Source organism: Bactrocera latifrons, unplaced genomic scaffold (genome assembly GCF_001853355.1).
Source record: "Bactrocera latifrons isolate USDA-ARS-PBARC rearing strain unplaced genomic scaffold, ASM185335v1 scaffold_3, whole genome shotgun sequence".
NCBI classification, from domain to species: domain Eukaryota; kingdom Metazoa; phylum Arthropoda; class Insecta; order Diptera; family Tephritidae; genus Bactrocera; species Bactrocera latifrons.
This window is the reverse complement of record NW_017536629.1, coordinates 3,211,679-3,226,319: the sequence shown is the minus strand read 5'-3', so window position 1 is coordinate 3,226,319 and position 14,641 is coordinate 3,211,679. Positions and strand designations below refer to the sequence as shown.

The 14,641-nt window shown below is 37.6% G+C and overlaps 1 protein-coding gene across 4 annotated transcripts in view; it reads right to left on the bottom strand.

The window, feature by feature from the left end:
- Window positions 1–10,042, bottom strand: part of LOC108970465 (forkhead box protein O) — an 85,094-nt gene extending 75,052 nt beyond the window's left edge. Inside the window, exons 1-2 of one of the 4 annotated variants that reach the window (XM_018935867.1) lie at window positions 9,914–10,042; window positions 6,847–7,645 (exon numbers count right to left, since the gene is read on the bottom strand). Coding sequence is in view for 1 of the 4 variants with exons in the window: in XM_018935866.1 (XP_018791411.1) it covers window positions 6,686–6,700 (15 nt within the window). In the remaining 3 variants the exon portion in view is untranslated. Of the gene's footprint in view, window positions 1–6,681; window positions 6,818–6,846; window positions 7,646–9,913 lie in introns of those variants that run through there. The other 3 variants (XM_018935868.1, XM_018935869.1, XM_018935866.1) reach the window with 3 other exon arrangements.
- Between the last annotated feature and the right edge of the window lie 4,599 nt (window positions 10,043–14,641).

The following is a 14,641-nucleotide window of genomic DNA, read 5'->3' as shown; positions in this document are numbered from 1 at the left end:
GATCGAAATTAGAAATGTATGTACTTGTGTATGAGTACTGCAGAAATCTCTTAAAACTTTCAGGTGGGTGTCTGGCGCAAGAACTTGTGAAATGTACTATGTGTGCAAATTTAGTCACATCAGCTTCTACACCGAAGGTAATGACGTATAGTGGGGGCGTAATTCCTCAAAAAATATATATGAATATATGTATGTACATACCATATGGAAATGTATATACATATATGTACATATCTGTATGTAAAAAATTGCTCAGCATAAATATTTACACAGTATTTTTCCATGCGATTTTTAGACTACCAAAATTTATGCTGATTTGAGGAGATTTTCAAAGACGCAAGTCTTTCATCTCACCTGCTCTCTGCGCACTCTGCAAAGGCCATAAAATTTCTCTATAAGAACATACATCCTATGTATGTATGTTTGTAAGTGTGAATTTATTACATCATTACTACACTGCAGACACTCGTAATTATTTTCTCTTTTTCTGTTTTACTTCACTGTTTTGCTATAAAATTTTCCATGCTGATAATTTATTGCATTAAAAGTTTATTAATATTTAATTAAACAAAAATAAAAGCGCCGTCTACAAAGAGTTTCTGGCGCTCTCTTCTCTATCATTCCATCATGCGCTCACTTGCCATTAACACATACGCCACTTCAACTATTTTATTGCATAGTCTTCTCTATTAATTTCCATACCTACAGAGACATATACATACATGCATACACATGTATATATGAATATAGGTATGTATATCTGTATGCGCTACATCGGCAGTTGAATATTGAATGTTTGATTGAGTTAAATATTAAAATGCTTGACGGAAAAAAATTACATAAAAAACAAATGGCAAACGTCCGTAAATGCTAAACGTGGCGCAGTCGCGCGGCACGCATACTATCTGCTTCGCTATTTTATTTCATTAAAATTTTTCTTTTTATTTATATGTATGTTTTCTATACAGAAATCAACTGCGCAGTAGATACGCCATTAAACAAATTACTCGCTGGCGCTCTCTTTTCTAACGTTGTTGCATACTCTTGCTCACGCTAGCGCTGTCAGACCTTGCGCGCTCACGTTGGCGCTCAAATCAAAACAGTAAAAATCATTAGATATTTCATTAAATCGTATGATCACTCGCTTACGCTCTTTCGCTCAGCGAATGTCATACGAAAGAGGCGTTAAAATCAACAAAATAAAAGAAGACCTTTTTCAGCAGCGCACATCGACAGGAAAAAACTAGTCAAACGTGCTTACAAACCCCACAAACAAAGTAAGTCAGCAGCTACACAAAGTACTCATGCACACCCCGCGCGCCACCCTGCGCACCACTTTACGAACGAAAGAAACTGCGCGACTGCGGCAAACAGCCGTGAAATGTGTTCACTCTCAGTCGGTGATTTCGGGTTTGGCTTTTCCGTCATGATCAGCGGTCAAATATAAGTACCTACAAACATACATATGTATGTGTATTCTTATATACTGAGCATCACATCAGCACTGTCATTCTAGGTTCGTCACAGTGCCCCCGGTGCATCAGAAAAAATGACGCGCTTGTGTTAGTGTCTGCATATACATATGTAAGTAAAATAAAATATGTGCGGGTCCATTGGACCTCTGCTGCTCTTGCCTAGTATTTTATTTGCTGTGGTGTCATTATTCCCTGTTCTCCGCACACCTGCCGAGCAGTCTGGCTGACTTCTTCGACGTTTAGCCGACATAGCTACATATGAGTGTTCTTCCTCGTCACATGTTTAGGCCCACACATACCACTAGAAATGTGTACGCAGCCCGGCACAGACGGTCGGCTCACAGATATTGCCACAATTTATACGTATGTATATACTTCGGTTGGTCGGTATGTGCGTTCKCTATCTCTGCATAGGCCTCTGTAATCATAAGGCGAAAATTGAACACGCGATTTTTTTTTCTTTGCTTCTTCGCCATTCTTTATGAGTTTTCTGCTTTCCAGCGAGAGCGCACATAGTATTGTAGATTTCTTATCTTGATGTCTTCAGAGTATTACCCGCTCTGTTGGACTCAAGTGTATAAGTGTTTATTATATAGAAATTTATTTCTACTTTTTTGTGAGTGCGACATGATACTAACCGACTTACGGCGGATTCCTGTGGTTTCTTAAAATTATACAAAGAAATTAGCGGACTTTGACGGGAATATTTCACGTCAGGCATAACCTCAAAAAATTGTTGCTTAAGTTTTGGAATTTCTTTCGAGTAGGAACGCAACATATGTATAAGTCAGTATTAATAGTCATCGAGTTAAATATCACTTATTTCAAAACTGTTTGGCATATAATTCTAAAATCGCTTCAATGAAGGATGTCATGGTAATAATTACAAAACAGTTAACTAAGACTTTCCAATTAGAACAATGAAACTGCAAAGCGTCTTCCAAAATAATGCTTTCGAAGTTAGCCATAGTAGAACATCTATTAGACCAATTGTCGTCCAGCACGATTTTTCATTACACATTTCTTTGTTTAGAAAATAATAAATAAAATTAGTTTTCGATCACCTCGTTCATTATATTCTCTCTACACTTTGCACAAAAATTTCTTTGTTGTTTCTTCAACTTTTAATTTCTTTTAAATTGCCGCACGGCATCTGTTGCGGCCAAATTTACATTTATTACCTTTCTGTATGGCTTTTCGCTTGACTTTTTGTTTACCCCGTCAAAAGGTTGTTTTCGTTTTACCTTTTTTCTTTTACGAACACACACACATTTCTTCGTCCACTTTCTGCAATCTTCCACACTTTTGCCACATTTCTTTGAACACATTTTTACTGGTTTCGTTTCATTACTATTTCGTTTTCCTTTTTTGCGGCATATATTTTAACAATTTTGCTCCGAAACCTGTTCCCCATCACATTACAAGATCATCAACTCATCGCAAGCTCCAATAAATACCGAGGCATACAAAGTTTTTGCTTTTCTCCAACAGCAGACGGTCTCGTTCGCCTTTTGACTCTCGCACAGCAGTTCGCATTCGGTGGTATTTGGCTGATTCAAGCTGCTCGTTTATCATCCCTTCCCATATACAGCGCACTACACATGCAAATGATCGTGCAGAGATCTGACCCACACACATATACACACATCTTTATGTAGATCTGCAGGGATATAAGTTTGTGTCTTCCTGTTGTCGTTTAAGTTTCTTCACCGGTTTTGTTTTCTCACATACTGCGCGCCGTCAGCCGCGTCGGTCGTGGTCTTCATCATTAAGCAGCGCGGCCATGGTCTTCGGCCTCTGCGCGTTTGACGTAGTCGCAGCTTTTGTAAATTAATCGCCTCTAAATAAGATAATCAAAAACGTGTTTGTGTGTATGTATGTATGCAGCGCCTTTCCCCTAGTTCGTCCGTATCAGCAACATGTTTTGCGTCACTTTCGACTTGGATTTGTCCCCCTTTCGCCGATGCGCCCGTTGCATTGCGCATTGCTCCGTGGCGGAAGGCCGTTTATTGTTTGTTTACTTATTTGTTTTGTTTTTGTCCGCAAGATTTATTTTCATTTTTATTTTTCTTAACCCACCACACATGCTTTTCTACAACTTTTCACACTACCGGCTTTTTAACCGCATATACTATGTACATAGATATGTGTGTGTACATATATGTACCTGTTTTACGTTTTCGCCACTTGATTAACAGATGATAGTACTGAGATGTATGAAAGAAGTGATTGAGGTTAAGTAGTCGCCGTTTACGCTGCTGACCACGTTTCCAGTGTATTTTGCTGTTCGGTGTACTTTTCTTTGAGACTTCAAGGTTTCGGCTTAACAAAATGTGGGTATGTATGTATTTATGGGTATGAATTTATTAAAATTTTGACGAACTGCAAATTCTTTTTAAGGGTTTTATTAAAAATACGATGTTCCTTAATATATTTATATAAAGTTTTTGACGAAGAGCCGGTGTAAGACACGACGATTGGCGAATCGAACACCCAAAAGCTTTTCTGAAAATATTTTTCCGCGGCTGAAGAAAATCTGAGTTAGGAATTTTACAATTTACTTTTACGAAGTGAACATTTTGAATTACGAGCATCATCAAATAAAAATAGATTTTCGATTTAGGTGCTAGAAATGACTTCCTGCGAATATTCTGGGAATAATTTTACAATAATAACTAAATTTAGGGTCATTTTTAAAGTTTTTAAAAATTGAAGTTTATTCTGACTTTTGGAAGAGTTCTTGCTGGACTGGACTGCAGACTGGAGGAAGTATCGATAGTAAGGCCACAGTATGTTAGAATTCGCGTCAAGTGCAGGCATCTTAAAGGACGACTACTCCTTATGGACCTAGCAAATGTACTCCATCTGGTATCGCAATGGACCAAAAGTGGTATATGCGTGGCTTATTGGCACACCAGATTAACCTAACTCAACCTAATTGGTTGGCGACATTAACATATGTTTTTGAGTATAATAAACTTCATACTTCAACTTTCTGCTGGCGGTATGAAATCGGAATGACAGACATCCAACGTGCAAATTTGTAATATTTCATTTCTTGAATTTGCAATCCAAAAATTTGAAATCCAAACAGGATAGCTATGTACCTTAAACTGAGTCACGATTTATACGAAGTCGAGGCAATAAGAGCCAAGTGGTCAGTTCATCATATGGTGTTCGGATAAATGCAAAGATAGCAATCTAAGTAAATTTGCTAAAAACCATTTACGGGGATTAAATGTCTTCTTGAAATATTCAACTACTTTTCACAAAAAATTACTTTTTGGAAAATTGAGGAAATTCATAATTTCGAACATTGTTTGTTGTTTGTTAAAAAAGGGCTCTTCAATTTTTTGGAACAGTTTCTGTTTCGTGCCCTATCGAAAATAAACTATTACTAACAAATTATATGAAGATGTACGAACGCCAATAATGGTTTGCAATGTGTGTAAAATAAAATCCCTTGGACGATGCAGTTCGTCGAATAACAACCCGAGGGGTTTGTGAAAGGTTAAACTTATTTAAACGACCGTTCGCACGCACATGAAACGTCTAGTATTAATTTCGAAGCTTGACTTCAGAGGTCTTCATGTTCTTACATAATGAAAGTTCCTTCGGCGCATTAACGACTGTGGCAAACGACAAAAAAAAATAACCTATTTTCAAAACGCATTGTTACTGACGACGGTTATTTACAAGTATCTAAAGCGCAAGAGATAATCGTCAGAAGGGAAAACCAATAGTCACCAAAACAAAAATGTTAGTAGTTAAGTTTAATGGTATTTCAAAGGGATCATTTAATCTGAGCTTTTGGCTGACAATAACACAATTAATTCACAAGTATATATATGTACTCAACCATAAGAGGCTAAAATTGACTAATTGAAAAGGTGTAGTGTTCCACCAAGATGATTCGAGGACTCATACAAGTTTGATGACTCGTCAAAAGTTGTTGCAGCTTGAATGAGATGTGCTACCACACCCACCACACACATACTGTAACATAACTATTACTAGTGCCGGTGTCTGCAAGATTTTTTGCATGGTTGAACCCTCTCCTCCATTCAGAAGATCAAAAACCACTTGGATCAGATTTTTTCTTGCAAGGATCAACAATTTTATGGGTATGGAATCAGTCTTGCCCGCAAGATGGCAAACGGGTTTTGATCAAAATGGAAAATATATATCGATCTTGTGGAAATCAATAAAAAGTGTGCAGAGAAATTCATATACTGCTATGAGTAAAAAAAATGGTAAGACTTTCTATATAATTTTGACGTGATTTTTTACGTTGATCGTCTGTTTCCAGGTCGTAAGCATACATCCAAGACTCATCGCTAGTAATAATATGTTTCATGATATTCCGTTAGTCGCACAGCATTGTTTTACAGACGTTAACGCGGCGCTGTTTCTCGAAAAAATTGAGTGATTTTGAAACCAATCGTGCTTTCACTTTTCTTGGACCCAAATGATATTCGAAAATGGTCTTTACTGATCCTTGCCATATTCGAAAGGTGCTAGTAAGATCTCTGACTGTTAATCATCGATTCTTAAAAACCAATTACTTTATTTTACTGACGCGTTGATCATCAGTTAGTGTTGAAGGCCGTCTTAGACGTAGTTCATCATCAACCCGTTCTTCACCCTCTTTGAGTAATTTGTACCAAGCAAAAACACTCGCTTGCGAAAAAAAAAATTATCACTGTAGGCCTTTTCTAACTTTTTGAATGTTTTGGCACCAGAGTTTTGATTCTGCACAAAAAATTTATGGAAGTTCTTTGCTGAATGGCTGCACTCCTAAATACCTATCTTTGTTGAATAAAATCATCGTAAAATTCTCGAATTCACTTCTATTTTAGAAAGATAAGCGTATTAAACACTAATTTTTATTTTGATGTGCTATTTGGCATAAATGTCACACAGTCACACCAACATTGGAGAAAAATACTTCGACGATTGTGGTTTCGCGCGAAATTTAAATTAAAAAATCTTCCTATGTTTTTCGCACAATAGTAAGAGTTGAGCTGGCGCGTTCTTAAGTAGTGTTATTAAAAACTAAAAAACATTAATGCATTTTCCAATAGTTTTATTCCAAAACTAAGCAAAAAACTTAAAAAAAAAAATTAAGAAACACATAACGGTAAATGAAGTAATTAAGAGTTTTAGTGATTTTTTTCGTTTACTAATATTTAACACCAACTTGTACCTACATCCAAGCACGCCATGTCGTCTGTGTACTGGCAAACAATTAATATTCAACACTTTTATTGCTATTAGTTAAAGCAAAAAAAAAAAAAACAAAAAAATCGACTGCAACAGTTGCGATCTTCACATTGCATTTCTCACAAATGACAACAGGTAGAATACTTACAGAATATAACCTTCAGCGCTGTCACGCCGTTAAAGTGCTGAACCGCTGTTTTGATGTTTTGGTGCTCTCTTTTAGCGCTGATAAAGCTGTGCTGGTTGTTGTTGCCAGGTATTTTATTTCACTTTTAACGTTAAACAAGCAGTTTTGGCCGCTGGCCGGAATTTTAATGCATACAAAAATGTATTTTTTTTTTTTTTTTTGTTGTTTGGTTTACGCTCGCGCGTGCTCTCGCTCTCTAGTTTGTATTATTATGATTTCTTGTTTTATAACACTGGACTTCAACTGCGCTCAATACAATTGTAAATTTTCAATAACTAAATTTTGCCTGCACTTTGCCACACTTTTTTCACTTTCTATTTAACACGCGCGATCTAACTGCATTTGTACGCACTTTTTACGCGTTTTTTCGTTTTTTTTTTTTATCTCATTTACTCGACGACCATGTTATTACTTAACACTTTTACTTGGCGAACGTTTATCAGTTGTCACTTTTTTGAAGGGTTCTGTAGTACCAAAACACATGTGACGCGAATTTGGTGGTTTCTAACGTGGAAAATTTTAAATTTTTTTGCAGCGCCGAAACTCAGGAACTGGAATCTCAGCAGCCGCGTACACCTGGCTAAAGCGCGGAAGCTTCTAATATTTATTAATAATATTTACTTTTGGAATTTTTAGGTTTGAGCCGTTGCCTTGCGCTTTTGCTTGTATTTGTTTGGAAATTTCAAACTTTATTTGGAAATTTTTATATAATTTTTTCACACACTTCTATAAGATTTATCTCCTTCAGAATCTGCAGCACCTGCAAGTACAACACAATCGTTTATTATTTTTTTACAGTGTAACGAAAGAAAGAGAAAGGAAACTATGCACAATCCTTTGGGTTGTTTCTTCACAGCACTGGCAAGTTGTTTCGCAATCGCACTGTATTTATATTTTATTGTTTATAAATTTCAGTATTGTTAAAAAAAGTGAAACGAAATTCTGCTTGTTTTACAATTCGCTTGCCAAAGACATAGCACAGTTCCAACACAACATCGCGAATCGACTCCGGCATTAAACTGACACTGCACAGATACAAAAAAAAGACACACCGCGAAGAAAGTAAAAGATAAGATGTTGGGAAAAAAGTAAAAACTCGTTTCGAGCGCTATGCTTGTTGTTGTTGCTATTTGTTGTAGTACGCGACTGACTAGCAGAATTACTAAATAGCGGACAACTGGGCAGCGCAGCAGCGGCCGATCAACTGACCGCATACACACGGTGCTTTATCTGACTGCGGCTGATTACTTGACCGCCTTTCTGACTGCCTTTCTGACTGCCTGCCTGACTGCCTGCCTGACTGCATACTATACTTGTATGCAAACAGACATACATACGTGCCTACCTCATCGACTGGACTGGACTGGACTGGCTGGCAAAGTGCTGTATCTCGCCACACTGCGGCGCACCGATATTCATGCTGTTTGTGTTATGTTGTGTATAAAGGAAACAACGCAGTCAGTTCCAATAAGACAATTCAGACGCGTTAGCGATCGATGCTGCGCCAAGTAATCAACGACGACGGACGAGTTGTAATAGATATGAGTAATGAATTACTACAACTATGTGTGACTATATGAAGCGCGTATTGAGGACCGGCTTTTGAAATTGGAAAAATTCGAAATCATAGCGGTTCACTTAAGCGAAATCTGAAATGTGTGCTTTTGGTGACAAGCTTATACGAGCGGATGAAATACCTTCGCGTTCATACACATGTATGTAAGAGTATGCCGTCAGCGCGCCGCGCTTACAATGTATGCCAGCATAATTAAGGCGTGTAAGCGTCACGTCATCAATTCCTAGCAATACTGCATTGATTTTTTGAACGCGACCTGTATTACGCCGCGTCGCGAAACCACAAAAGCGGGAAGCGCTAACGGCGCACACACAAAAAGCGCTGCGAAATGTGGTTTGGCGCGGCTATGGTTGGAGACTATACTAAGTGGTAACTACTCATCATACAATAAAGACGAGCTCGTCTCTGGTTTTAGTTGGAAATATATTTAAGATCACTTGTGATCACTTGTGCTTTCGTAGCCTATTGATGCTCCCGCTTCCAAGAATTCTTTTAGCGCTTTAGCTCAGAGCCACCAGCCGCCTTGCTCACGAAACGCCTGCTCTGTAACGTGAACTTTGCGTGTTTCCGCTTTACAAGAAACAAAAAAATCACAAAAAAAAAGAGAAAACAACAAAATCGCTTTGGCATAGGTAGCACGATCGGCAGCAGCCTAATTCACACGCGGCAGCGCTTGGTCGGCGCATAGCATTGGCGAAGTGTTTTCTAAAAATATTTTTTATTCTAAAATTATATGATTAGGTGCTCGCGTTGGACGCGCAATTTGCCTTTAAGTCAGTGAATTTATTGCCTGGCAGCGCACAGCGCACTACAAACACACAAGTCAGCAAACATTTGCGATTTTCTTAAATTTTTTTTAGAATATATAAAAATTTACTTTTTATTTTTATTACAGAAAATTCATTTGTGTATTTTCCGCTGTATAAATTCTTGTTGTTTTTTTCTTTTTTGGTTTTCATTCATTTGTTCACCGATATTTTCATTTCATTTCTTGCCTTTCGCGCATATTTTAGCCTTTTGCGCTTTTTGCTCGGGAGCGCACATAAACATTCACACACACACACACTTAAAGACATATACAACTACACAGTCACTTAAGATATATGCTTGTGATTTCCTTCTCTTTCTTTCGTCGTTCCTTCTACTACGTGTTTTTATACAATTTTTCTTTGCCTCTCTCTTTCTCGGTTCACGTTCTATGGCAGATTTTTGCAAATTCTTTGAGTTTTTCCATAAGTTTTCACACTTGGTATTCTCGTATATTAATTATTTTATTAGACCTCTGCTGGGGCCATCATCATCATCATGCGTCAGTTAGACACTTAGTCAGTCATTAAGTCACTTAATCCGGTCACTATTCAAATTTCCTTCATCGTCGTTGTGCACACTACTCGTTGTATGGTAGTAACGTGTCGTATCGTATGTGTCGTAATGAAAATAAATATCACTCACAAATTGCTAACGCAGCGAACGACCTCGTGGCTTCTTACCGAAGAAACTCTAGTACAGACCCTACTTGCTTTCTGGTTGGATGCGAACAGACAACTGACTCGTACAGCGGATCCCAAAAGCGTCACAGTACGCCTCGCTACAGCAGCAAAAGCAACAGCATTCACACACCGAGACAACAACGATTATACCGATTCATTTTCACTAGCGTTTGTATGAGCGACGATGTGGATGCCGCCGTCGCGCAGCCAACAACGCAACGCTTACAAACAGCGACCATGTGGATGGCGAATCGACGTCGTTTCATATCAACCAACGTTGTCGTCGTCGTCGTCATCGTAATCGTTGTCGTAAGTTTCGTCGGCCAGCGCCATATGGGGCGAAATAGCTCTGTGCTTGCACATAACACAGACATCCGCACAGACGAGCTGGCCATTCAGGCTCCACCAGCTCGTTAACGATAACTGGCTGTGTGTTTCGGTGGTTGCAAAACCGAGTGCAGCGGCGACAACAGTAAACTGCGCTACAGCGCCACCACCACCACCAGCCATCGACGGTTGTGTCTGCGGCAGCGTTAACGCCGTCGGCTACTGCGCCGCCGAGGACAGCGAAAGCGCTTTGCGACCCCATCGCCAGTACACACGCGCACACAGACAGACGCGCAAGCACACGTTGAGCCCCACACGCGTTGTTCCCAAACCAAGCCGATTTGGCGGTAGCGTGTTGGCGCTGTCATACGTTGACATACATTCCAAAAGCGTTCATTCTTTAGTATTGGCCGTGGGCGCAAAGCTGCTAGCATTGGCTTAGTAGGCGCTAATGTTTGTGTTCATTTCGCGCTTTGCTCTCTCTGGCTAGTGGCTCGTGCTCTCTTATTCATTTTCTGCTTAGCGCTGAGTGACGCTAATCGCGCGCCTATTTTATACTCAGCAAGCACAGTGGTTCACAGGTGCAGTTTCCAACTATCATATGGGGTCTATATATTTTTGACTGATGCTTGTAAAAAAGGGACCATGAAAACAATTTTTACCTTGCAGCTCGTCACTTTACTGTTTGGGTCACGTAGCCTATAGATAGGAAATGTGCGATAGCCAAGGTTGTTTCTAACTATTATGGAAGTAAATTGGTGTAGAACTGTATGGTTTCATTCAAGTTAGAAGAATACTCTTTCCTAAAAACTATGTAAATATTACTCGATAAATATTACAAGGTGTGAAAAAAGAATTTAATTTTTTTTGACAATAAGTAAGGAAAATATTTACATTTTCATTTTAACATGACGGATAAAGTTTAGGTAAATCAAATCTATCGAGGTTAGGATTGCAGACAAGCTTTGGCTGGATTACAAGACTCATTAACGAGGAATGCACCGTGGCCTTAGGTCTATTGTTCCCCCACCTAAATCGCAAAAACTCACCTAGCTCCAGAATATTGATAAAGTCCATTATATTTCTAGGTACTAGCGAAACGATATGACCCCTATTTGGAAACATAAGTCCGAGTGTCTGCCTACTGCTGTGCAGTCTTTTGGATAGTAATTAATCATCGAAGGTCATAACATTTTCAAAAATTTTAAAAAAGAATGTCGACAAGGAGATATATTTTATTTAGCACGAGAACCTTTATCCTAATGTCATCTCCCCTTTTTATGGCATCCTTTATGTTCCTCAATTGGCTTGAATTGAAGTATTTTTTTTTTTTGTTTTACCGATGCGTCACAGACTTAGCTTAACTCATAGCTTTTTCGATTAAAAGGCTTTCACAAAGTGGATTATCTGATAACTCCGTTGTCAATTCGCACGACCAGGAGTAAGAAGACGTCTAAGTTCGTCTGTCAGAAGCTGATTACATGCACATTTCCAGGTTGTGTCGCCCCAGACATAACTTCGCTTTGTGAACATTTCCGTTTTCATATTTTTTGCTTTTTCGAACTCTTCCTTATGATATGTAGATCCGCTGCGATGTAAACCCTCGGCCGCCACTATCTTAGCCAATCGTCAACCATTTCAATTGCGAACAAAGAGATAAGCAGTGTATAAAACCATTCTCAAATAGAATGTGTGGTATCTTAACTGACCAAGTGCATTTATTTATCATCGAATCGTGGGTTGCTCAACCGAACACCGAAATATCGATATTAGATAAAAGTCTGCTTTAGACACTAATGAAACCGTCGACAAGTTAAACTACCTGCAGATACTTAACTCTGATAAATAAACTAAATACCCGTAAGAATCTATAGGAAATAAGGTATGAGGCGGTATCTTTGAAACTTTGGAGATTCATCTCTAAGCTTAAGCGAATAGAAGAGATCTCAAAGACTTGGTTTTTCAACGTTCTGGCTTGGATGGTGAATCGAGAAATATGTTCCATGAATACTATGTAGTTTACCGTAATATGGAAGTGGAATACTACCTGGATGATGAACCAAAACACAAAAAATTGGCTTAAGAGGAAACATTTAGAAAGAGCTCTTGATCGCGTAGCCGATCTCCAGGAGGACCGGCGAAAAGAAATAACTCAGTAGTGGAGACGATGAAAGGACTAGTAAAATTTTATTATTTTATTTTATTTATTTATTTATTTTTTTTTTATTTTTATTTTATTTATTTTTTTTTTTTTTGACAAAATCGGATACCCCAAAAAATTAGTTTTTGTGAGAAATTTACATTTCAGAGTGGTTCCAAAAAACCGATTTTTCTTTCTTGTCCTATTAAATTCTACAAAGCCTCTAGAATATTGTTCTTAATTTTCAACTTGGTCCGAGTAATAGTTTCGGGGATAGATCCTTGAGAACTTGTGTGCTCAAGGCTAGCTAAGCTAAGTGCGCCGTCTTTAAACGCGCTTTTCTCGAAACTGTGTGTTTTGAAGTCGGTTGGCAAGATTCCTCGAGAACTAGTCAACCCATCTTCATGAAATTTTACACAGATCTTTGAGATACAATTCTTAAAGACTTTAATGAAGGAGTTTTTTTCGATAACAAGTATTTGAACAAAAATGTGACGAAATTTTTACTAAAATTTTAATTTTTTTGTAAAAGTATCTGCAAAAGCTCAATTTTCAGTTTTTTGTTCCTTCGTCCATGTTCTAAGTTAAGTTTAAGATTTAACTGAAACACGTATTTCTTTCACTTTAGATGATCTGCAAAAAGTTACCCTGCCAATGCGGGTGCATCTTTTTTCCGAGGGGTCACCGAAAGTGGCTTTGCAATGCCCGAGTTTAAAATATTTTTTTTTTCCAAAAATTTCAGAAAGTCTTTGTTAATAGCGTATGATTGTAGCATTAGAAAATCCTAATAAAATATTTAATTTTTTATTTGAGAAAATTTTTTTTTTTTAAATAGGAAACGCACCACTTTAAATCCATAAATAAGTATAACACCTTACAAAAATTAAAGTATTAGAGTCTTCTCACCACAAAGTCACCAGACAACTCGTTTGCGAAACTAATCTCATGAATCTAGTCAACGAACATAATTCAATAATTTTGTTATCTTTTTTTTTTTTTTTGTTGCTTTCTCGAATTCTAGTTTTCTTATTCAAAAAAAAATAATCCTCTTATAATCCTTCTTTATTTATAAATACCTTTTTAATTATATTTCATGCGCACGCTTTCTTTCAAAATTATTAGAAATTCTGCCAACAGCTTCTGCACCTACATACGCACCTCTATTATGTAGGTGAGAGAGCGAACACGAAAAATGTTTAATATTAACATTTCTATAAGAATTTAATACGCAAATATTCTCGTTCGCGAAGCAACAAAAGTTAAATAAATATAATTAAACACTCAAGCTTTGTTATTGTTGCCTGTTTTTGCCTTCCTCATTTTGTCTTCGATGTGTTCGTGTGTGTAAGTGCCAAAACAGGCAGGTATCGGCATATGTATGTGTGTAGATATAGAAAGTGCTTTTTATGCCATACACTTAATACATGCATACATATATATATATATAGATTATGTATATGTATGTATATATACATACATTAGAGTATGTGCTTTTTGTACCAACGGGTTTCATACGCAAAAAATAGCTTGACAAAAAAGTAGAGAAGAATTCCGTCTTCTTCAACTACTACCACCAAAGCAATGAGAACGAGCCCCTCAATTTTACTTGCTCGATCATCGGCTTTTCAACTGCGAAATAAATACGCGACATTTTCTTACAGTGTATATGGTAAGTACAAACACGCGAAGGTTATTCAGTTCACAAAATTATCGCCAACAGTGACGCCTTGAAAAAGTTGGCTGTATATAGACACACATGCTTATATACATGTGTGTATGTACAGATAAATATATATGTGATTGTGTGCGTATTTGTGCCAATAATTAGATTCTTAAGTGAAGTGAAGCTGCGTTCGCACTCAACAGGCTTTTACTTATTCCAGAAGGTCAATATTTCATCGCTTCGGGCAGAACGCTTCATACGCGCGCCGCAGACACATTCTCCGCGTCGGTCTGGGACTCGCTGTTCAAATCGCAAGCGTCGAAAAAAAGCGCAGAAAAAAGTTTGCATAATTAATGAAAGATATGTCAAAGACTGGTTTTGCCACACACACATATCTACTTAAATATATATTTAATATATATGTATGAGTTCCAGCAATTATATTTAGTTATTTATATTCAATATATGAGTACATATATACATACAAATATAAATAAGTCACATTAGCAATCCGGCCGACATAACGGTTGGCTTAGATGCTTCCACTAATTTTCCATAAA